The following is a 26,522-nucleotide window of genomic DNA, read 5'->3' on the forward strand; positions in this document are numbered from 1 at the left end:
TTTTGGTTCTGGATTATCGACAAATAAATGAACTTTTGCCCACAAATCCCGTCGTTTACGACAAATTTCTTTACGCAGACGCTTCAAAATGGACAAATAGTATTCCGTGTTGACCGTGTCACCCTGTGGAAAAACAATTAGCATCTCCTTGATTGGCTCATTTTTGGAATGACATTTCGTCGAGCAGTTTCGACATCACATTCACTTCCACGTCCAATCACCAACTTGATATAAGCATTTTTTATCGACTTTATGGTTGTAAATCAACTTCATATATTTTTAAGTATTTTTACGTTTTTCGACCTCACATTTCTTATTTTAACCAATTAAAATTCTGCACTTACTATTAACTTTAGGAACTCATTAATACAGTTGAAATTGTTGAAAAGAAATGTGTGATCTTCTAAAAGATCTATGCACTGGGACAACAATTTAATTAAACATTGGATAAGCTGATACTGAAGAGTTTTAAATTTCATTTTACACAATATTTCATGATTATTTTTAAAGAGAACACAAAATTTATTCTTGCAAGTTTTTTAGTTTTATTCCAATAATTTGTTAAATCAAATGTTTACTTTCACAATTCAAAATAAAGATATATATTTTTTTTTTAATTTGTAGTCACTTTAACCATGATGCCCACCATGATGCCAACCATAATACCCGTCATGATGCTCACCATGGTGGCCTCCGTAGCCCCGTGCCAAGCGATCGTCTTCATTCTCATGTCCTTGCTGGTCGTCGACAGTTGACAAAGATTGTTGAATGACCGGATGATCGGCTGCCTCTAATGTGAGGATTATTATCGCCGACGGGATTACCGCTGGTGCCGACCAGCATCGCCACGAACAACACCAGTACGAAGCAAACGCCGAACGTACGCATTTTTGCTGAATTACTTTTTTTTCAAGGATGTTTCTGAGTATTTGCTAAGAAAGTTCCTCTAGAACAGCCACTAACGGTTTGATTATACTCGGAATAGCGCTTTGCATTTATATACAAAAATAGCTGTTCATATAAGATGAGAAGATATTATAATAAACTAAATTATGTATATAAATATTCAGGGAAATTACTTGGAATAAAATATCGAGCGTGATTGTTGTTCTATTAAAATAGAGATAATATGCTAGTCTAGAAATTGTAGAAATGGAAATTGAACAGCCAAAGGTATTCAGATGTGGTTAGCAGTTTACAGATATGACCAGTGGCGTAGCTAGGGGAAGGGGTGAAGGGGTCCGCCGCCCCGGGGGCAACGTCTTGGGAAGCGGCAAAATGGTATTTAAAAACTCCAATTCGGGCAAAAATTCCTGCAAATTCTGTCAAAAGTGTACAAGATATAGGGCGAAAATGGTTTTTTTCTAAGGCTTTTAATAAGATGTCTTGTAAATTTACTATCTTCTTCTTCTTCTTAATTGGCGTAGACACCGCTTACGCGATTATAGCCGAGTTAACGACAGCGCGCCAGTCGTTTCTTCTTTCGTTTCTTCGCTACGTGGCTCCAATTGGATATTCCAAGCGAAGCCAGGTCCTTCTCCACCTGGTCCTTCCAACAGAGTGGAGGTCTTCCTCTTCCTCTGCCTCCCCCGGCGGGTACTGCGTCGAATACTTTCAGGGCTGGAGTGTTTTCATCCATCCGGACAACATGACCTAGCCAGAGTCTAGCTGTCTTTCAATTCGCTGAACTATGTCAATGTCATCGTATATCTCGTACAGCTCATCGTTCCATCGAATGCGATATTCGACGTGGCCAATACGCAAAGCACCATAAACCTTTCGCAGAATTTTTCTCTCGAAAACTCGTAACGTGGACTCATATCAATATCATCGGCATACGCCAGCAGCTGTACACTCTTATAGAAGATGGTACCTTTTCTATTTAGTTCTGCAGCTTGTCTGAAACCTCGTTTGGTATCGAACGGCTTGGAGAGGTCCTTCCCGATCCTGACGGAGCTTTTGGTGTTATTCAAAGTCAGTTTACACAGCCGTATTAGTTTCGCGGGGATACCAAATTCAGACATCGCGGCATAAAGGCAGCTCCTTTTCGTGCTGTCGAAAGCAGCTTTGAAATCGACGAAGAGGTGGTGTGTGTCGATTCTCTTTTCAGGGGTCTTTTCCAAGATTTGGCGCATGGTAAATATCTGGTCAGTTGTCGATTTGCCAGATCTTAAGTCACACTGATCAGGTTCAATCAGTTTATTGACAGTGCGCTTTAATCTTTCACACTCGTTACACTCGATAGAACCTTATATGCGATGTTGAGGAGGCTAATCCCACGGTAGTTGGCGCAGATTGTGAGGTCTCCTTTTTTATGGATTAGGCATAGCGAACTTAAATTCCAATCGTTGGGCACGCTTTCGTCCAACCATATTTTACAAAGAAGCTGATGCATGCTCCTTATCAGTTCTTCGATGCCGTGTTTGAATAGCTCGGCCGGCAATCCGTCGGCCCCTGCCGCTTTGTTGTTCTTCAGGCGGGCAATTGCTATTCGAACTTCTTCATGGTCGGGTAATGGAGCGTCTGCTCCATCGTCATCGATTGGGGAATCGGGTTCTCCTTCTCCTGGTGTTGTGTGTTCACTGCCATTCAGCAGACTGGAGAAGTGTTCCCTCCATAATTTAAGTATACTCTGGGCATCGATCACTAGATCACCTTTGGGGGTTCTACACGAGTATGCTCCGCCGCATTTTTTCGTAGAATTTTCGAGCATTACCCTTGTCGGCCAGCTTATCAAGCTCTTCGTACTCATGCATTTCAGCCTCTTCTTTTTCTGTCTGCATATGCGTCTCGCTTCCCTTTTCAACTCTCGGTATCTATCCCATCCCGCACTTGTAGTGGTCGATCGTAACGTTGCGAGGTAGGCAGCCTGTTTTCTCTCCGCTGCGACACGACACTCCTCGTCGTACCAGCTGTTCTTTTGCACTTTCCGAAAACCAATGGTATCGGTTGCAGCTGTACGTAAAGAGTTTGAAATGCCATCCCACAGTTCCCTTATACCGAGTTGTTGACGAGGGCTCTCAGAGAGCAGGAGTGCAAGCCGAGTAGAAAATCGTTCGGCTGTCTGTTGTGATTGCAGCTTCTCGACGTCGAACCTTCGTTGTGTTTGTCCTTGCCCCGTTCATCGCATTTCTTGGACGGCGGTGATGTCAGCCTTTATTTTCGCGAGGACATCAACCAGCTGGGCAGCGGCACCTTCCCAATTAAGGGTCCGGACATTCCAGGCCCATGCCCTCAAATCGTAGTCCTTATTTCGTTTGCCATGGTCGTCATAAAAAGGAGGGTCTCTCATCCGAGGTTGACTGTTAATTTTCATTACTATCTATTTCCTCAAAAACTGTATTGTGAGAATTTTGGAACTTCAGAATATGCGTGGCTTCTAGTTCCTAAATTTTATATACTTAATATCGAAGGTATTTTGTAAAAATTCACTTTTGTTCGAACCACCTCATGAAACTTGTAGGTAAGTAGATAAAGGGGGGCGGCAGAACATCCTTGGCCCCGTGCGCCCGAAGTTGTAGCTACGCCACTGGATATGACAGTCAACAGTTGGCAACTCAAACCATCACTTGCGATGACTCGGATTTGCACGCTCTCATTTAGTGATGCATCACGGCTATCACCTAACCAGGTCAACCACACAACTCATTCGCTTTCTGCATCGTATTGAGTTGACTAATGCTCCGTGTAATCCAAATTACGTGCGGCTTACTCGAGCGCTTCAGTAATTTCTGAGAATTGGTCAATGCGAGCACGACAGCATATTTTCACGGTTTTCCTTCTATGGGACACATTATAATGAGCTAACTTACTCAGTTGTTGTTGTACTACCAGTTTTAGTAAAAATTGCTATAATTAATTGTTAATTCTAACTAGAAAATTATTCGATATTCATGAAGTACGCAACAATTAAAATACTTTTGAAAGTGCATACAGGGTGCACAAAATTTTATCTCGGTACTTCAATATCAAACCAATCTCATCTCAATGTAAGCGCAATGCCAATCATGAATCACATGCAAAAATAAGCCAAAATCGCCATACTTTACATTGAAATTGTCCGTTCAGTTGTTGATGACGAGATTCATTACATAAAGTATGTGCACGAAAAAAACTGGTTACATAGAAATCCGCACAGCTTCGGATTTTGCACAGTGGTCGTGAGGACTTAAATGACGATCAACATGTGGGCCAATCAAAATCCGTCATCACCAGAAATTCCATCGAAATTTTGCGTGATTTATCAAAAATCAGCCGAAATAATAATCTCTTCGATCAACGCTTGTGACCGATTATTTGATAAAAATCACATTTTAACCATTAACCACTCCCCATATTAACCTGATATGGCATTGCATATTTGCCCATGAAAGGAAAGCGTTATGCAGACGTAGAGGCCATTCAAAAAGCTTGCACCGGCATACCGGCCAACGATCTAAAACACTCGTTCGACATGCTTTGGACCGTGCAAAAAGCTGTATCGAAGCAGAAGGAGACTACTTTGAATAAAATAAATTGATTCTTCCGAAAAAATTATTTGTTCTGTTTTTTTTTTTTAAGTCCGGTTTTCTTTGGAATACACCTTGTATACTTTATATAACTCATACATACACTGACCGCCACATTCGGAAGAAGGTTTGTTAGAGAAACGAAAATTATTATTTGTAGTACGAGTATATGGGAGTTGGGGTAATGTCATCCGATTTTATCTTATGTATCCTGGGTTTCATAAGGTATAGTTATTCGGATGTATGAAAATCCTGATATATGACATATGGGGGATAGGTCAAGTTTTCGTCAAATTTTATATATTTTAGGCACAAAAACACACTGTTATCCGCAAAATACGCTCGGCCGTTTTATACGGTATAAGGTCATCCGGAAGTTCAAAAATCGTTGTAGTAGGTATATGGGAGCTGAAGGAAGTATTGATAATTTTAGACATACTGACATAATATTATCCGAAAAACAATATCTCTAAGTTTCAATTGTATATCCCATATAATGCACGATATTTTCGGTGTAAAGGCACAACATATTTGGTACCGGAAGCAAGAATAGTATTAGCTGGACTTGGCCAATTTTTAGTTATAATGTAGCATACTCTGAAGGAATTATTCGTACTAAGTTTTTCTCGTTATGTTAAGTTCTTCTTGATTTCTATATAAGAGAAAGAATCAAAACGAATTTAAAATTTTGTTACATGAAAAATGGGAGTGATTGTAGTCCGATTTCCATTTTCACACTGTGACATAGGAATCGGTCAGTTGGACCGGAGATATATGATTTCACCTTAACGAGGCACTTATAAATTTGTCTAATACCGCGCCGTAAGTTCTGATTCCTTCAGACTGGACAAAGAAACAAAGCAAATGGGTCTGGTAGTGAACAAGAGCAAGATGAAATTTCTCCTGTCATCAAACTAACAGTCGTTGCTTTCGCGACTTGGCTCTCACGTCACCGTTGTCTATCTTGGAACCAGTATAAACCCCACCAACAATGTCACAGCTTCTACTTCGGACTAAGTAGGCAATTGAGAAGTCAAGTCCTCTCTCGACGAACAAAAACCAAATCAAACCAAAAAGTCTCTCATTATTCCCGTCCTGCTATATGGTCCAGAAGCTTGGACGATGACAACAACTGATGAGTTGTTTAACGTTGCGAGTTTTCGAGAGAAAAGTTCTGCGAAGGGTTTATGGTCTTTTCCGCGTTGGACACGGCGAATATCGCATTCGATGGAACAATGAGCTATATGAGATATACGACGACATTAACATAATTCAGTGAATTTAAAGACAGCGGTTACGCTGGCAAGGTCATGTTGTCCGAATGGACGACAACATTCCGGCTTTGATAGTACTCGACGCGGAACCCGCCAGCGGAAGCAAAGGAAGAAGACGACCTCCACTCCGTTGGAAGGACCAAGTGGAGAAGGACCTGGCTTCGCTTGGAATCTGCAATTGGCGCCACCTTTCGAAATAAAGAAACGCATGGTGCGCCAGTAAAGAAGAAGAAGAAATCTCCTTTTTGGTATTTTGTACTGCTTTTTCGTTTTTTGGATCATTAGCTGACAACTTCGCCAACATTTGTAGATTGTCAATTGACATTGCCCCACGGAACGCCAATCAATATTATTTTCGTTACAAAATTCTTTACTGATTATACATACGTTGCGGATTCTCAAAAATGGTGGCCAAATACTCAAATGCTTTATTATGCATTGCCAGTGGGAAGTTACTCTTAACTACACAATGCAAATATTCTTCTTGCTTTCCTGCTTTGCGATGAGTACTATACACTCAACGCAGTTTGATATGTGCTACTTCACCTTCTTTTCTCAATGTGCTATGAAAAAATCTTGGTCGATCGCATGCATCGTTTTCTACGAGTTCATATATCTTTTCCCATATTTCTCGGTACTACCAATAGCTCTTGACCTTTCCATTGCTTATATAACATTCTGTTTTTCATAACGTAATATGCGTATGGTTTATCGTCGTGAATTGCAGTTATCGCTTTTAGGTGCTCATCATTTTGTTGTGCCTTCTGAATTTGTAGTAAAAATGCCTGAACGCCTCTTCCAGACCAAAAAACACATTTTTTCTGCAAAACCGAAAGCAACAGTATCGTCTACATGTAACTCCATGATACCGTCGTTTATCATCTGCCGAAAAATACAGCTTACGTACCGTATGAACACTGATGGTGGGTTACAAAATCCAAAGGGTGTCTTAACAAATTAAAATAAATATTCTCTGGTATGCTGTATAATTTTTACTACTTTCTTCGATTGGCATGTGAAAGAACCCGTTTCTGAGGTCCATTTCCCAAACGAATTTCGCTGATTGCATCTTCTTTAACACTTCGTCGTTCACTGGAACAGAGAAACTATCTTTTAAGAGAAGTCTATGCAAACACGACATCTTCCATCTTTTTTCTTTGCGGACTACTTTACTGGCTATATTTGCGTATTCCAAGTTTTAACCACTCATACATATGCTTGACTCTTATGTAACAACGATACGCTCTGCTGCAGATAAACAGGTCGTCTTTTGGGACTATTTTCAGCTAAGGATGTTCAATCGGGTTAACTGCAGGATTGTATTCATTAATTAGTTTAATAGCATCGTTTTTATATTGGGACGGGACACCAATTTCTGGCACTTTTTCTATAATATTGCATACGCATTTTAATTCGACCTTTTCGTGTATATTTGTCTTACCGGAGAAAAAATATCTCTTAGCATTAAATTCTATGTAATTGGAACAAAGATCAACTACGATAAGAATGTGTTCAGTTTTTATATTATCAACTTCAACTTCAACTTCTAACGATAACGAACCTTTATCCGCAATCGCAATTATTCCCAAACCATAAAATTTCACAAGACATTTTTGTAATCAATTTTTTTTCATAAACACATTGCTGCCTAAGTGATACATTTGCACCTGTCTCTATTAAACATGAGATGTACTTTTTGCCAATTCTCATTCGCTTTGTCTTTTATAGAACTATACAATAGATAAGAATGTACATACATATATAACCCTGTATCTATCTCGATTGGGTTTAGATAATACATACACACTTTCGGTGAAAAAAACTATTATACTCTGTAGCAACATGTTGCAAGAGTATAAAAAGTTTAATAGAGGACTTTCTACCGTAACATGGTCAACCATTTATAATCCCTTCGCATAAAATCGGATTTAGATTATACATACATTGAAAACTATAGAGGTATTGCAAAACTTTCAGTTATACCGAAACTATTTGAAGCTATCATTGCACACCATATAACTTTTTCGATATCTCCGTTAGTTTCCTCTTCTCTTCTTATCTTTATAATAAAACACAAGATTCTTAAACACCTTGGTTGCTAGGTGTAAGAGAAATGATTTGCCATTGAATCTCCAAACATGTAAGGCGATGTGCTTTTTCCGTAGATCATTGCTGAAATGGAATTAAAAACTAGAGACTAAGGTAAGTTCTTAACTTTTTTGATTGTGGAGTTCCTATTGCCTTCAGGTTTAATTTTAAACCTCATTTTGATACCGTAGTCGTGAAAGCAAAGGTTATTCTCTGTTTTGTTAAATGTTGGTTTAAAGAATTTAGCGATCCGAAACACCTTTTATAACTTGGTTAGACCAACACTTTACTAGGGTTCTGTGGTGAAAAACCCTAATTAGCAAATCCATTCTGATAAGTTAGGGTATGGTCAATAACAATTTTAACTTTCCGCCTTGGCTGGGATTCGTAGTTAGGAATGGAACACTACACTTACTAGTCGTAGGAAAATGCTTTGCGTAACATTTTTAGCAAAAATCTTAAATGGAACAGTTTGCAGTTCTTTTCTCCTGTCTGAAATTAAATTCAATATTCCGGTTCTCGCCTTGAGGCAGTTTAGACCCTTACTGTTAAAATTTGTATACCAAATTTTGAATTTAGCTAACCTTTAATCAGTATTAGATTTCGTCGCTTAAAATCTCTCTTGCCTTTCAGGCTCGGCTAATTCCGCACGTATGTATGCGGATTGCGGCCTTCGCGTTGGAGGGTAATCGTAAGGTTTTTACGTTAAAATGTTCTGGCTTCCTTATTCTCCCCATTTGTGTGTTAAATATGTATTATGCGAATATTTGCGAAAATCGCTTTTCTATAGCTTTCTTATAGTAGCTAAAATATTCAAATTATGTTCGCGAATTCTAAACCTCAGACCATTAGAAAGCTTCAAGCTTTGAATACCATAAGAACGTCTGATTCTTCATATAGTTAGTGTAAATGAACTAAAAATATAAGAAAAACTCGCGACTGGACCTATAAACAAACTATTATTCGTTGAACTAGAGACCAGCAAATGCGTTTGTGAATGAAAGATTTACATCTAGATTTTTTTGGTATTTTATTCCATTCGTTGATGGCTAGGAGCGAAGTTCGCTCCATTGTTCGCTTGAAAAAAGATATTCATGATAAAATAGCAATATATGCAATTTCAAAAGATGTTAACTCAAAGTTGTAAATAGAATTCCAAATAAACAAATTTTATTTGCATGAAAATGCAAAATAAATAAATTTTAAATAAATTCGGTTTTCCGTTTGATTAGTATAAAACTGTGCTTTAGCGCTGCTCTTTCCCTACAATTCTTTCGACGCTCAGGTGATTGTTTAGTTTGAGAAACAAAAAACACATCTTTATTTTTAATCCACAATGAAATTGTTTGTAAATATTTGTACTATTCATCATATTACATTGAAGAAAGATGCAGCGGCTGTAAAGGATTCACATGTGCGTCAGAAGCGTGGCTATTATCCCGTTGTTGGTTACGGTGTCAGCTATCCGGTCTACAGATCTGTGTACCCTGTATACCGCACTGTTGCTCCAGTACCTGTTGTTACCTGTCCAGTTTACGAACCAGCCTATCCTGCTACTATTTACGGTTAAGTGGGCAAATATGAAGGACTTATAATTTTCTAAAAATGATACGATATTCTTGAATATGATACGTGGTACAAAGGCATGTTATAATAAACGATAAATATATGGTATTTAGTACTTTTATAATTCCACTCAGTAAATTCGAGGGACATCTGGTATACTTTTCAGGGATATAAGTATACTAGTATATTTCGAAGAATTGTGTATGTTTTCTAAACGGTTGATTTGATATATCCTCAGCACAAATGGGTTAAAATTTAATTGTTATTGCTATATTAACGAGTGCTTTTTAAACATGTTGTTTTTAATGTGGCCATATTTTTCGGAGTTGGTCTCTTGGCAGCTGTTTCTTGATTTTTTTGTTTTGTTTGTGCTCTTCTTGCCTGAATTGTAGGATGTTGATGACAACGAACTTTGACTCCAACAAAAAGGCGCAATATGATGCAGCTAATGACATAATTAATTTATTGATCTCCAAGATCGTGTGATTTAACTTTTGTGGGATTAAGCGAGAAAAGCTCGAGACGATTGTCGCCTTGGAAGAGTTGCCGCGTTATTGCTAATATACATATGCTGCAAAATGTACGAAAACTGAATCCAGGTTACTGTTCCACATTTGTTGACTAGATAGGATTCGTAATGAAAGCCTCACTCAACAGACAATTAGAGAGTTTCAAGTTTAGGGACTTTGTATACAGAACTTCTTAAATGTATTATTTCACTTCTAAGTCGTGCTTCGTCAAGAGCATAATTTTTATTTTGGTGGTTCATTGTCCTTGGTATGAGACTTGTATAAAAATGATTATAAAGAAACTTATTGTTAAAATTCTAAATTCAGTCAATATAAAAGAATTTATCAATAGTTCAGGGGGGATTCAACATGGGAAACCTCATTGAATCAGCTCCAAACATCAGCTGACTGGCCTTCAACCTGGCTCCAAAGTTGTTTATGCAACCGAGTTAACACTATGTGATGTCTATTCTTGTAAAGAAAGTTTGTACATATTATCCAAGTAGATCATTTAACACGTGGTGAAAAAGTGGGTTGCACTTACTCGCGTAAAATATCTCCGAGTAGAAATGAAGCGAGTAAAACGCCGACTTCATCCATTTGTAATATCGCGCCAATCTATATTGAGAGCAGCATTCTAAGTCGTTCGAATAATATATCATTAAAGTTCGGAATTTGCTAAGTTAAAAAGAAACTGTGGCACGTAATTAATTTCATTAAGTCAAATATATTTTTCTGTCGGAGGCTCTGATGCTCTACTTTTTCACCAAATTTAACCCAGACGGACAAAAACATTATTTTCTGATCCAAGTGAAACATGCCAACACTTAAACCAATTTTCCATAGCCTTATATAAGCATTCCCTGGGATAGCCTTCAGTGACTTCAGTCAATGACTATTAATGGCTTCAAAGGACTCCTGGCACGTTCCCGAAAGCGGATTGTTCAGTTTTGAAATCAGAAGCAAAGTAACAGAAAGCCAAATATGGTGAACACTCTGGCTGAGCGATGACACGAACACGATTATACTAAATTAAAGTGTTTGACCGAAAGTCAATAAAAAACCAGATTAACATAAATCCATGAATTTTTTGCCCACAAACCCCATATTTTAAGGAAAATTTATTTGCGCAGATGCTTCAAAATAGGCAAATAGTATTTCTTGTTCACCGTGTCACCCTGTGGAAACACGATTAGCATCGCCATAATTTTTAGCCGAATTTGTCGTGATTTTTTTGGATTCGGCTCCTTTTTGGAATAACATTTTGTGCGAACAGTTTCGAAGTCATATTCACTTCCTCGACAAATCACCAGTAACGATGTTTTAGATGGATGTAGGTTCAGCTCAGCTAGCTACTCTGTTAAGCATCTCTTTGGTACAGCCGATGTTAGCGTTTTTCTTGTTTTGTTGAACGTTAGTTAGTCAACAAGTTATTTAAAGGTCAAAAATTTCGAATTTTCTGCTTTTTACGCATTATCAGTTCATGGTTTTAAATTACCTTCATATAATTTTAAGTCTTTTAAAGTTTTTTGACCTCATATTTTCGACTCTATATTATCCACTAAAACAGTTGAGATAGTCCAAAGTGAAATCCTTGATCTTCTAAAAGATCTATGCACTGAGATAGCAATTTAATTTAACATTGGATTAGCTGATACTGAGAGTTTTAAATTTCATTTTACACAATATTTCGTGATTATTTTTAAAGAGAACACAAAAATTATTCTTGCAAGATTTTTTTTTAGTTTTATTTCAATAATTTGTTAAATCAAATGTTTACTTTCACCGTTCAAAATAAAGATATGCATATATTTTTTTTAATTTGAAGTAACTTTAACCATGATGCCCACCATGTTGCCAATCATAATGCCTTTCATGATGCTTATCATGATGCTTTTCATGATGCTTTTCTTGATGCTTTTCATGATGCTTTTCATGATGCCCATCATGATGCTTTTCATCATGCCAATCATCATGCTTTTCATGATGCCCATCATGATGCTTTTCATGATGCCCATCATGGTGGCCGTAGTCCCGTGCCAAGCGATCGCCTTCATTCTCATGTCCTTGCTTGTCGTTGACATCGGACAAGGTTAACGGTTGATCCGTTGTCTCTAAAGTGAGCACATTATCGCCGACGGGATTACCGCTGGTGCCGACCAGCATCGCCACGAACAACACCAGTACTAAGCAAACGCCGAACGTACGCATTTTTGCTGAATTATTTTTTTTCAAGGACGGTTCTGAATATTTGCTAGTACCTCTAGAACAGCCGCTAACGGTTTGATTATACTCGGAATAGCGCTTTGCTTTTATATACTAAAATAGATGTTCATAGATTTAGACAGATATTAATATTTATGTAGATTAGAAAATATAATAATAAATTAAATTATATAAATATTAAAGGAAACTAATTGAAATGAAATATCGAACGTAATTGTTGTTCTATAAAAATAGAGATAATATGCAAGTCTAGAGTTAGCAGTTTACAGATATGACAGTCAACAGTTGACAACTCAAACCATCACTTGCGATGACTCGGATTTGCACGCTCTCATTTAATGATGATCTCAGTGTTGTTGTACTACCAGTTTTAGTAAAAATTGTTATAAATAATTGTTAATTAAAACTAGAAAATTGTTCGATATTCATGAAGTGCGCAACAATCAAAATTCTTTTGAAAGTGCATACAGGGTGTAAAAATGTTTATCTCGGTACTTCAATTTTAACTGACTTTGACATTAAATTAGTTTTTGAGTTGTTACTATGTTCCGCGTAGACAAGCGACTTCATATATGTATGTAACTTTAATGGCGCGATCTTGAAGACTTCGCTACAGGCTCATTACATGATATAACGCGCTAACCAAAAGTCTTATTCAATAAATTGAATGTTTTATTGACTGTACGGCATATATGTACCTCTATGTAGTGTCATTTTGTTGGAACCAAAAGTCGTCCAGACCAACATCCTCCAAATCAGGCACGAAAAAGTCATTAATCATCGCCCACTGAGAGTAACATTATTGTCGGCTTCATTTCTCATTGGCAGTTGTAATGATCTTCATGAATGTAAAATCGGAATTCGCACGAACAAGCATGTCTAAAGTGAGCGGTTTATGGTACTCCTTTTGAAAAAAAAAAACAGCTTTACCGGAACCAGTCGAGCAAAAACGCGTTTCGGCAAATTCGTTTGTGGCAAATCCTTTGGTAGATATTTTTATCATTGTAAAAATCGCAACGCACTACTGAGGTGTACCGCCTTAAAACATACTGGTCTGACCCATATTTGGCATAAAATTAAAGACTATCCTACCAACTTAACAAAATAAATTTTTTTGAAATACCATTTTAATTTAATTACAATTCCGAGTGCTTGTTTGTCGTAACTTATCTTCGTCTGATTCACAGCCTCTTTTGATTATGACTTATTGTTAAAATTAAGTCTACTCCTTTTCGTCTAACGTTCGTTTATCGTTCTCGCATTGATTGGCTGTTCAGGCCTTCAAATCTGGTTCATTCAAGAGAATGCGCTAAACCTATAAAGATGCTCGAGAGTTATGGAAAAATATTTGAAGTTTTTTAATCTAATAAAGTCGAAACAACATGCTGAAAGGGTATACAAATGTGTTCCGTAATAATATCTCAAACATAACGGCATATTAAATGACCCACCCTGTACGCGTATAAACTCTTAGTACATAAAAAGTTATCTATGATGTATTTAATTTGTATTTTTCAGTCTAAAAATTATTTGTTTACAATTAAAATCTGAATAATAAGAACTTTGCACAGTTTTAATGAAATAATTTTTCTTATAAGTAGACAGCAATAGCGCATGTTTAGTAACTAATGAGATCGCAATTAAATACTTAAATGCTTTCATATGTCGACCGGATTAACAATTAATTTTTAATTGCTTAAACGCGTAGAAATTGAATCAAGCAGAGCCAAAAGCAATAAATTGGCAACTAAACACAGTTTTGATTAGAATTTCTACTTGGAAGATTTACTGTTCGTAAAATAAATAATAGAGATCTAAACAACGAGGTGTTGAACGATTATGTTGTTATCTAATATATAACAAGTAAGGAAGGGCTAAGTTCGGGTGTCACCGAACATTTTATACTCTCGCATGATAAAGTGATAATCGAGATTTCATTATCCGTTATTTACATATTTTTCAAATACCGTATTTGTGTAAAGTTTTATTCCGCTATCATCATTGGTTCCTAATGTATATATTATACAGAGAAGGCATCAGATGGAATTCAAAATAGCGTTATATTGGAAGAAGGCGTGGTTGTGAACCGATTTCACCTATATTTCGTACATGTCATCAGGGTGTTAAGAAAATATTATATACCGAATTTCATTGAAATCGGTCGAGTAGTTCCTGAGATATGGTTTTTGGTCCATAAGTGGACGAGGCCACGCCAATTTTCAATTTTTCAAAAAAGTCTGGGTGCAGCTTCCTTCTGCAATTTCTTCCGTAAAATTTAGTGTTTCTGTCGTTTTTGTTAGTCCGTTAACGCACTTTTAGTGATTTTCAACATAACCTTTGTATGGGAGGTGGGCGTGGTTATTATTCGATTTCTTCCATTTTTGAACTGTATATGGAAATGCCTGAAGAAAACGACTCTGTAGAGTTTGGTTGGCATAGCTATAGTAGTTTCCGAGATACGTACAAAAAACTTAGTAGGGGGCGGGGCCACGCCCACTTTTCCAAAAATATTACGTCCAAATATGCCCCTCCGTAATGCGATCTTTTGCGCCAAATTTCACTTTAATATCTTTATTTATGGCTTAGTTATGACACTTTATAGGTTTTCGGTTTCCGCCATTTTGTGGGCGTGGCAGTTGGCCGATTTTGCCCATCTTCGAACTTAACCTTCTTATGGAGCCAAGGAATACGTGTACCAAGTTTCATCATGATATCTCAATTTTTACTCAAGTTACAGCTTGCACGGACGGACGGACAGACGGACGGACGGACAGACGGACGGACAGACGGACGGACAGACAGACATCCGGATTTCGACTCTACTCGTCACCCTGATCACTTTGGTATATATAACCCTATATCTGACTCTTTTAGTTATAGGACTTATAAACAACCGTTATGTGAACAAAACTATAATACTCTCCTTAGCAACATTGTTGCGAGAGTATAAAAATAATTTGGATTTTTGTCTGTTCGCTACAGCTGACTAAACCGTTACATGGAAAGAAAAATGGCCTGAACCATGTTGAAGTGAGTCCAATGAGAATGCTGTGTAAACAAAAAAAAATCAAATAATGTTCCTTTTTAACCGACTTACGAGCGTAGATTCAAAAATAAATCATTACTTATAACAGAAAATGTTAAATTTAGACAGAGATTGTTGTTGAGCATTTTGCCAAGCTGCAACATACTGATAAGGGCGAGTAAATTCTGAAAGGTTTGAGCAAAATATACAATACCAAGTCAAAGATGTCTCTCTTTGTTAACATTTTTGACATGCAATTCGTACATATTTGGCGCGTACGAATTAGATGTGCCGATTTCATAAAAATGAAGCAACCCTAATATATAGCAAAGTGAGGTGGAGGCTTGTGTTACCAAATTGTTACAAACTGAAAAATGGAGTAGAGAAATAACTTGCATGAATCAACAAATTTTGCTAAAGTTTAGAATTTTGTTAGAAATAAGCAAGACAAAGACTTATACCAGCAACGCAGCCTCGCTATCAGACAAAAACCCCTTGTACTACATATGGGCTAATAACAAATTTAAAGAAGAAAACGTGGTGAGGACATACTTGGTCATCCAGGCATAAAAAAAACCCGGTTAAGGTAGAGTCTACGTTGTGCATCCTTCAGAGTGTTTTTTCTTAAGATGTAACAACATCACGTATGCGGTCCAACCTCATTCGATTACTTAAAAAACGTAGACGGAGTTCTTGAAAAAGCTATCAGCCAGCTTGCCGTGACAGAGGTTTACCAGAAAAGAGAGTTGTTTGTCGTCATACTTTTATTTTGTAAACCTTCGGAACCATTAAAATTATGAGAAAATTTCAAAGACACTGGTACTGGCAAGACATTTCTTGCAAATTTTATACTTGCTAAAATAAGACAATCAAGAAAGATAGCATTAGCAGTTGCTTAGTCAGGAATTGCTGTAGTTCTTCTAAAGGATGGAAAAACTGCTCATTCAACTTTTAAACTTCCGCTATCCATAACTTATGAACAAAAAACAATATGTTCTATCCGCAAAAATGTGCCTCTTGGTAGACTATTGCAAGACGCCTTATTAATTATGTGGGATGCATGTACCCTGAGCCATAAAGAGCATATAGAGGACGCGGACAGAACAATAAAAGACCTTGGTAATTCCTCTGCTCTCATGGGCGGGAAAACTTTTGTATTTGCTTGAGATTTTCGACAGACTCTTTCTGTCATTAACATAGGTACGCGAATTAAAGAATGCCTAATATACGTAACGTCGCGCTTATGGACTTGGATTGAAAATACAAAATCACTAATGGTGACTTTCCACAGCAACTGCCTAAACTTGGGGAAGATATTTTCCCACTCCAAGTTAAGCAATAATTACAATTTTCTTTTGGATGAGTCTCTATGCGAAATAGTCCAAAATTTAGAAATTTGGATAGATGCCGATGATCCCAAGTGATCTGCCAATCCCAATCTTTCGCTCTAACCATAAACAAGTCCTAAGGCCAAACTTTCGAATTAGTAGGGATTGACCCACGAAAAGAAAGTTTTACTAATGGCCAACTGTATGCTGGTCTATCGCGGGTCGGAGGTCCTGAAAATCAATTTACATATATAGCTGGCACAAAATAAATTAACAGCAAATATCGTTTACAGGGAAGCTCTCACTCAATAAGTTATTTTTCAGGAGCAGAGAAAGTAAAATATATAGCAAATGATTTTTTACAAAAATTAAACAAAAAATAACAATAATACAAAAAAATGTAATCGAATTTATTTCATTTTTAATGACCACACGCAGTAACGAGAAAGTATGTGTGGGAGAGTCTGTACAATTTATAACTTTTGAAATGATTGTTTAATACACGTGCGAATAAATTAAAAGGCTTGGGAATACCAACAAGTGAACTGTCCATTGGTCGTTTATAAACACGTGTGTATTCCTCTTACAATCAAATTTGGTATTTTATTAGGTTATATTATATGCCAAATAAGTTTCATTGTCATATTTATTGAATTAAAGTCATTTGAAAAGAACAGAAGAACCGAAATTCATTATATAACGGATATAACGTTCAAGGTCTACACCAAATTCATTCATATACAGCGCTAAACTATTTTTGACCAACCTAAACGGTTTAAAGTCAGCTGGAAAGCCGGATATCATTATACAATATATATTTGAGGAAAAAAAGGTCCAGACTGATTGGATTAACATTCTCCTGTACTTAAATTCACACAAGATAATTCAGTTTGTAATTTTCTTGCTTACAAAATATTCATCTATTAGGTATATATGAGTATTGACCAGATTTTTTACATTTTAGCATTACTCAAAATGATTACCAGAAAAAAATGCTCTCTAAGTTTCATTAAGGTGGTCATTCCATGTGACGGCTGCTTTTTAGGATTTTCACGGCCAGTAAAAGGATTGAACTAAGTTTAGTACCATTTTTTAATATAAATTTCGAAAGTATAAATATAAATTTTATGCTAAAAAATATTGTCGTGAACATGATTTATAGCGTTCTAGACAGCCCCAGTTCGAAAAAATGGACCTCATTTCCTTAATAATTCAGGCTGTATAACATAACTTATCTGAAACAAAACTTTTCTGCTTAAATCTATAAGCTTAAGTACAGGGCATGATCTTTTACCAAATGAATATACCAAAAATTGGGCTTTTTGTAGCCATTTGGAAAAAGTACCAAATTTTACGTATTTTGTTATTATTTTTTTTTTGTTTCTTGTTATAAGTTTTTTTTTATTCATAAGAGACGTTTCCCTTATATGTGATGAGTATACTCTATAAATTTAAAGCAATTCGGTGACGCCGTTTTTGAGATACACAAGCTATGACCCCCTTAGGGGTTTACATCAGTTTCCTCGGTTAAAAATCAGCCTATGTTCAAAATTTTTTTCTCATATTAAAAATGAAACATTTATTAATATTGTTTTTTATTGTTACAGACAATATTAACAAAGAAGTCCTGAAATTTTTGGAAACATATATTTTAAACTCGGTCATCGCGACGCCATTTCCGGCGACCCCTGTGATAAATGATGCGCCCGCGTTGGCAGGATAACTCCTTATAAGATCATCTAAAGCGAAAAAAGTTTTATTAAAACCGTAACTTAGAACTTGGACGAAGGAAAAAAAATGAAAATTAGATTTTTGGGTGACATTTTTATAGAAAAATTAAAAATGCGAAACCATTATTGGGACCAACTTGAAAATTTAGGAAAATATTCTAGAGGTGTTGTAAAACTTAATAAGATGTAACCCATGTAACCCCTTAATATACCTCAACATATTGATCAAGTCTTTTTTTTTTTTGTTTTTTTGGCTGATTTTAGAAAAGGATTTGGGCTTGCAGGCTTGAGGCTTAAGGCTTGAGGCCCACATTCATTTTAGTGGTGATTCAGGTGCAAAGAAAATCCACAACTTATTCATGAACAACATTCACCTAAATTGTCAGTTTGGTGTGGTTTTTGGTCTGGTGAAAGCATGACGCTGGTGACACATTTACTGTCAGTGGAGAGAGGTATAGATCGATGAAAACCAACTTTTTATGGCTGTAATTGGAAGAAATTGATTTTGAAAAAACACCTGGTTCCAACAAGACGGAGCTACTTGCTACACAACACATTCAACTACCGCATTACCATTATGCCTGGATTCCACCTAAATGTTGTGTAACGTATGGGAGACTGCTATTTGGTTGAGCTAAACAAGAACCCAGTCATAAACCATTTGCTATACCAATGACTTCGAACCAAGGAATAATGGCTACAATTGACCTTATATCCAAGTTCAAACTCACTACCCAATAGTCAAACTTGTCTTCGACCAACAGACCCATCCAACATAAAGTCATTGCACATGCCTGTATCAAAGCATCCAAATCAATCAGAAAATCAGGATTGTACTCCGGAACTTGTTCATCAACGCTTCCAATAAGATATACTATAATAGATGAAGGTCGACTATATTTTGGGGTTAAAAAAAAGATGTCTATAATAAAAATTAGCTCTAAAGGGATGATCGCTATCATTTAATAAAGTTTTTATATGTAAACTGTTTGTGTATTTGCACTGAGTTAAATGTTACCATTTTGTGTAGATACCATTAAACATTCATAACCTTTTATATTCTATAATACCTTATAACCTTTTTTATTCTTATTCTAATTTTGAGATTTAAAAGCAACAACAAGGTATGTGTAACCAACCAATTTCTACCTGTTTTATGAGTTGACCAACTTCCATTAATTAGTATTTTCTAATGTAGTTATTTTGTATCTAAACAAGAATAAGTTTTAGTTAAGCTGCTAAAATATACTTATGGAAGCATATATTAAGTGTGCAGAAAACCTTTCATAAAAAAGAAAATTGATTTTGGTCATACCGTTTATATGTCAGTTATATGATGTTGTGATCTGATGTGGAAATTTTTTTCGAAGATTATAGCGTGGACCTGGACAATACTGCAGGACAATGTTTTTTAGATATATTATCATATTAGGTAGTCTTTTCGTATTACTAATCAAACTTCAACTTATTTTTTTCTATTTCTAATAATTTTTAATAAACCAAATATGTACCATTTTGGTCGAGTCCTTTTTGTCATTTTTTCACAACGCTTGGATCATGATCTTTTTCGTATTGTCGTATTTTATCAACTTTTCGTAACCTGTTACCATTTGCTTCAGAAATGGTTCGATTTCATTACGTTTCAGCGAAGAATCGCAGACGTTAATTCGGTCCATTAAATTTTTCACAGACAATTCATGTGGTACCCAAACATCGAGCTTTTCTTTTTTAAACAGTTCAAAACCATTTGATGATGAATATTAAGTTCCTTAGCGATATCACGGCTGCTTATGTGACGGTCCTGGTCAATCTTTTCCATAATTACATCGACTTTTATCTTCTCATTCTTCCCATTTTTATACAAAAATTTCAAAATTAGCGAATTTCTTCATTATTTTCACTAAATTTAAACAACTACAACTTTTTTCAACTTTTCGGAATTTAATTTTTTTTATATTGAGTGAAGCTTAAAATCCCATCTTTCCAACACTATATGGTATGCTACCAATCACTGGAGATTTACGACTGCAACGACATCTATTGACAAAAGACGAAAAGACTTTTTTGACTTCCCAATATAATCCAAAAAAAAAAAACTTTCAATATAGCTTCGCTGCAGCCGAAATCTTAATTTATTTTTGTTGAAGAATATTATTTAATCAAAGTTTTTGAATTTCAAGCACTTAAAATTTTGGTTCAGAAAGTATTACCGCAATTCATTGCGTAGCAAATTTCCGAACTCTTATGTGTCATATATCTAAATAATTATCTCGTTCAATGCTATCAAATGCGGATCTTTGAGAATTATGTATATTAGGAGCTTCGCGTCGTTGATTTACGTGTCGTTACACTACGCCCATAGCCTCATTTATAGCCTCCTTATTCGAAATTCTGGTTGTATTAAGACAAAATTAAAATCTTATAACTTCCTTATTACTAATATATTTTAATTTTTTTTTCGTGAATTCTAAGCCTCAGGCCATTTGAAAAGCTTTAAGCTTTGAATACCATTAGAACCTCCGATTCTTTAGTACTTTAGTTTGAATGAACCAAAAATAAACACAAAATTCGCGACTAGACCTATAAACAAACTATTGTTTACAAAAACTTTACTAATACATATTCGCAAAACTAGATACCAACAGATGCGCTAGCTATGAAATCACACTATTTCCAATTCTTTTGTATTTTATTCCACTCATTGTTGGCGAAGTGCGCAGTTCGCTCCATTATTCGCTTCAAAGAAGATATTCACAAAAAAGCAATATCTGCAATTTCCAAAGAAGTTGCCTCAAAGTTGTAAATAGAATTCCAAAACTACAAATTTTTATTTGCATTAAAAAGCGTTAAGAATTAAAAAAGAAATCTTGGCTAAAAATAACAAAATTCGGTTTTCCGTTTGATTAGTATAAAACTGAGCTTCAGCGCTGATGCTTCATTAGAATTCTTTCGACACTCTAGTGATTATTTACTTTGAGGAACTCAAAACACATCTTTATTTTTAATCCACAATGAAATTGTTTGCATTTCTGCTATTCACCGTCATTTTGGCGTCGGCGTACTGCTACCCGGCCGGAAGTGAGGACATCAACGAGGCACCGTTAGAGCAAGATGCAGCAGCAGTAACGGATTCACATGTGCGTCAGAAGCGTGGCTATTATCCCGTTGTTAGTTACGGTGTCAGCAATCCGGTCTATAGATCTGTGTACCCTGTATACCGCACTGTTGCTCCAGTACCTGTTGCTACCTATCCAGTTTACCACGCAGCCTATCCTGCTACTATTTACGGTTAAGCGGACATATAGGAAGGACTAATAGTTTTACTAAAAATGACACGATATTCCTAATAATGATACTTGTTAAAAAATGCTGTATAGAATAAACGATATGTCTGTAAAAGGTACTTAGTGCTTTTTAATTCCTGTCAGTGATTTCTTGGCGCTTCTCGTTTGTTATGTCTCGACACTCTTTTGATATATAGTATATATATATATATATATTCTTGAAAGTTAGACTACTAACTAACACTAAAGATACCGTAAATTTAAAATCACAAATAAAGCACAACCAATCCAAACATAAGCCCTTGGAATCTAAAATACTTATATATTAATATGTTAAGCGGCCAATTTTGGAAGAATCTTTCTTCGTATGATCAATCACGTAATGACAAAAAGACCTAATACTAAGAAGAAGTTAAAAAAAACTATATAGCTTAGCTGTTCATCCATATGTTTACACGGCTGAATACTGAAATCATGATATTATTGACCTACTGGATTCTATGGCATTATTTTATGCAATAGGAAATTTTGGAGCTTCAGATTTACTTTGGAAATAGGCATATCTGAAAATACAATAATTTCTCGGTTGACAGTAATATTCAAAACGAATTAAATACTAACTACTCTCTGGTGCTTAATTTAATGATATAAAATATGGAAAGTTTTACAATACAAAAAACTGAAACACAACAAGTAAGGAAGTGTTGAGTTCGGATGTAACCGAACATTTTGTTTGTTAGAAAAATTAAAACAATTATATGTAGTAAAATGCAGTTTAGGATAGTATCGACCCGATTTTATCTATTAACCATTAGCTTTAGGTTTCAATTTTTTTTTTTGCATCTTTTTTATTGTTTTTTAAACGACCAATATTGTGTACAAATTTTGAGTCAATTATAGTCAAAATATCGGAGTTACAGCGTTTTAAACGACCGGCCGTAATACCTGACTTTTGATGTATAAAAAACTTCAAATTGATTTTCCCGAAAATTTTATTTTTGAAATTCGTAAACATTAGAACTCAAAATCTACTGAACCTGATCCTTTTGAAAATTTGAACATTACTTCTTCACATAAATCAACAAGTAATCAGATGGAGTTTTTTCCATTTTTTTCTATTTTCTATTAACAAATTAACCGCGATTTTTTGAGCTAAAATCGCGCTTTTCACTTCCAAGTACTGCAACAAAAGCATACCGATTTTTTTGTTTCAGATGATTCGGTAACGAGTTATAATAGTCACCACTTTTTTCCAAGCGCTTCTGGAGATCCACCGCCACAGGCTTATTTATTAATATCTTTTATTGGAAATTTTGTCTAATATACTTCAAAAGTTGTACAATAATATGTAATTAAATTTAATAAAATTATATTACTCATGTCGCCGCAAAAAATACACAAATATATCTTTTTTTGCTTTTAAACCCCCCCCTCTATCCCTCTCTTAAGGGGTTAGGGGTAGTCAGAGGCATGAAAAAATGTTCAGTATTTTTTTTGTTTTGCTATTAAATCATGTTATTTTACAAAAGTAGTAATATGGCATTATTATAGGATGTGTTTACGTGAAGTCACGAAAATTTCAAAAAAAAATTAATTTCCAAAGTTATAGTTGTTTGTGTTGACCCTGTTCCAAAAAAAGTACTTGCGGTGACAAGCATAAGTCCTTGGATATTCATCTAAAATCAATCGGACAGAAAAAATTAGTTTTATAAATAGATAAACTAGGACCAGATCGAAGGGTTTTTTATTTTCAAAATTAACAAAATGGCGGCCTCAAGAAATTTTTGCGAAAAAATCAACAGTTAATTGGTCTTAAAAAATCGAAATTTTCGAAAATATAAAAATCCTTCAATCGGGAACGAGTTTCTTATGTATTCTAAAAGCTGCATAAATTGCATTAAAATCTACTGAACGGTTTTCGAGTTACAGTTGTCACCGGTTCAAAAAACATAGTTTTGGGGAAAACGCGTTTAAAGCATTTTTAGCAAGCTTTGTTATTTGTCGAATAACTCAAAAATTAATTATCGGATCAACGTGAACTTTTCAGAGAATATTTTTAAGATATTACACTTAACGAAAATGCAAAAAATAATTAATTTTTTGAAAATTCTAACTACCCCTAACCCCTTAATAACATCTCAAAATTGTAGATGTTTTCTCTAAAATACAACAAATTCTTATAAATCTTCGTTATATTTATTTTTGTAGCATGGCAAATCACATTTTTAATTTCACAATTTAAATTAAACATACACATTTTTTTTGTATATATCTCGTCACTTTAACCATAATGAACACTATGACGACCGCCATATCCACCATATCCGCCGCGATATCCACCATAACCGCCGCGATATCCACCATAACCGCCACGATAACCACCATAACCACAACGGTAGCCACTGTAGCCCCGCGCCAAGCGATCGCCTTCATTCTCATGTCCTTGCTGTGCGTCGACATCAAACAAAGTTAACGGTTGATTGGCTATCTCAAAATTAAGCACAGCATTGCCGACGGGATTACCGGTGGTGCCGACCAGCATCACCACGAACAGTACCAGTACTAAGCAAATGCCGAAGGCTAAGGAAATTACTGTAAAAGAGTCTCGGAATAGCTCTTTACTTTTATATACTAAAATTGCAGTTGATTTTTGTCAACACTTCGTAAAATAGCTTTGCATATAGGATTACAAATCATTTTATTAAACTAAATAAAATAAAAAATTGGCGAAATGTACATTACTTGGAGTGAATCTCGAACGTGATTGTTGTTTTATAGAGAAAATGTACAAGTATATAAATTGAAATTGAACAAGTAAAAGTAATCAGATGCGCCTAGTAATTTACAGACTGTTATGTCATGCAATAGCAACAAAAACAACTCAAACGGCAAAAACAACTATTTGATTTGGGGGCGGCTGTTGTTTACTGCCAACACCCCTGAGCGGTGTCAACTTCTCATTTGTGGCGATTTGGATTTTCGCTCTCTCATTTAGTAATGTATCACCGCTATCACCTGCGCAGTTCAACAACACAACTCATGCATCGCATTGAGTTGACGTCTGTTAATGAATGAAAGCGATCAGTTAAAACTTAATGATGCTTCATGTAATCCAAGTGACAGACGTTTTACTTGAATGCCTCAATAATTTCTGAGAATTGGTCAATTGAAGCACGGCAGCATATTTGAGGGGGTTTCCTTTAAGCTACGCTCAGGGTGACAAATTATAATGACAACTCACTTGCTGTTTTACTACAACTAATTTTGGAATAATTGTTAATAGTACGTAAAATGATAACTAATCTTCGAAGAGGCTACAACAACTTTTATAGCACTATAGCACTTCCTTCAGTTTGAGTTGGCTATGAATATTTTGAAAATCTTAACTGAGTACTTATCACGGATAAGATGAAAAAATTCTCCAAAATCGGCATGCTTTGCATTTACGATTGTGTTTCAATTATTGATGACGAGGCTCATTTCACACAATCTGTTGCTGTTAATAAGCAGAAAGGCATGCTTGAGAAACAGACAATTCCACTACAATCTACATACATACAATCTATGCACATATATAAGAATAACTTGTCATGTTTTGCCCGGCGCTAGCTAATTAATTTCTGAACAGATTTCAATTAAATTTAGCACACTGTGTCTTGTTTGACCCAACTAAAAATATAGGTTAGTTTATATGTAAATTATTTGGGGAAAAAATATAAATTTTAAATACAACAAAAAAGAACAAGTGACTTGTAAGGAGGGGCAGTTTTGGTTCAAACTAACATTTCATATTCTAGAAACTCGCAAGAATCAAAGCCGAGGAAGTACATACCTTGTGGTGTTGACAAAACTTTATATTAAGGTACGGAAGGTACTGGTTTCTTCCACTGGACGTTGAAAAATGTTTTGGAATGGTTTATGGGAATACATTTTTGTCAAGGAAATAAAGCCCGAATTTCAATAACATACCTCACAGATTGACCGATATATACGGCGAAAAATCAGCCATTTGTACTGGGGTCCATATATTTGGTTCATGTTTGCTTGAAAGGTTATAGTTGGATTTCAAAAATTTAAAATTTTTTGGTTGAAAGCTGAAGAGTATGCCATTTGTGCAAAGTTTTATTTAGATAACTGCAATGATTCTGATTTGTATAATGCAAACTGAAAAAATATTTTTTTTGTGAATATATTTTATTAGACATTTTTTTTTAAATATTAAGCAAATTAAAAATAAAATCATTATCTGTGTAATATGTTCTAAGTATTGTATTTTATTAGTGATGCCACTGGAGATCAACCAAACATCATTCTAGGGATTGAATGTTATGGAAAATATGTACCATACAACAAGCCCATTTTGCTATTCCTAACAACAGCGACCACTTGTTATAAGTAAAATATAAATCTCAAAATAACTTCAATTTTTCAATAATTTTATACCAACGTAATAATTAGCGCTCCCGTAATGTGCAATGTGAAAAGTCGTGTAAACTCAGAGTAAGAACGCCTCGCACATAAAAGGTTATCGCTGATTCATTCCACTTTTTTTCAGTCCGAAAATACTTTTTTAGAATTAAACTCTGAGTTTAAAAGTTGCTTCTATTTTAAAAATATAATTCTCTTTACCAGAAGACAGCAATAGTGCATATAGTAACTTGTGAAATCTAATTAAAAAATTAGAAAACTTCAGCGAGTTAAAAGATTATCAGAATTCTGCTTCGCAATTAAATGCTTAGACGCTTTCATATGTCGACCGGATAAACAATTAATTTTGATGTGCTTGAAAGCATATAAATTTTAATTAAATCAAGCAGAACAAAAACATACGAATGATTATTGGATAGCAATTGAACACAGATCGCTTTATTTAGACATTTTACTTGGATGATTTATTGTTCGTAAAAGTATATAGTAAAATAAATAATAAAGTTCTATCTATAATGTGTAATAAACATTACAATCAGAAATAAATAATACAGTT

The 26,522-nt window shown here is 35.4% G+C and overlaps 2 protein-coding genes and 1 pseudogene across 2 annotated transcripts; all 3 read right to left on the reverse strand.

Annotated features, from left to right (window-relative positions):
- Positions 1-521: 521 nt before the first annotated feature.
- Positions 522-1,001, reverse strand: LOC120771852 (annotated as a pseudogene).
- A 10,664-nt stretch (positions 1,002-11,665) lies between these two features.
- On the reverse strand, positions 11,666-12,240 carry LOC120772855 (histidine-rich glycoprotein-like). The gene has a single exon (XM_040101671.1). The coding sequence runs from the start codon at positions 12,154-12,156 to the stop codon at positions 11,779-11,781; it is 378 nt and encodes a 125-aa protein (XP_039957605.1). The 5' UTR covers positions 12,157-12,240; the 3' UTR covers positions 11,666-11,778.
- An 11,578-nt stretch (positions 12,241-23,818) lies between these two features.
- LOC120772039 (neuropeptide-like protein 31) lies at positions 23,819-24,289 on the reverse strand. Its single transcript, XM_040100410.1, has one exon. The coding sequence runs from the start codon at positions 24,078-24,080 to the stop codon at positions 23,820-23,822; it is 261 nt and encodes an 86-aa protein (XP_039956344.1). The 5' UTR covers positions 24,081-24,289; the 3' UTR covers position 23,819.
- Positions 24,290-26,522: the final 2,233 nt, after the last annotated feature.

The sequence above is a fragment of the Bactrocera tryoni genome, chromosome 3, assembly GCF_016617805.1.
Source record: "Bactrocera tryoni isolate S06 chromosome 3, CSIRO_BtryS06_freeze2, whole genome shotgun sequence".
In the NCBI taxonomy this organism is placed as follows: domain Eukaryota; kingdom Metazoa; phylum Arthropoda; class Insecta; order Diptera; family Tephritidae; genus Bactrocera; species Bactrocera tryoni.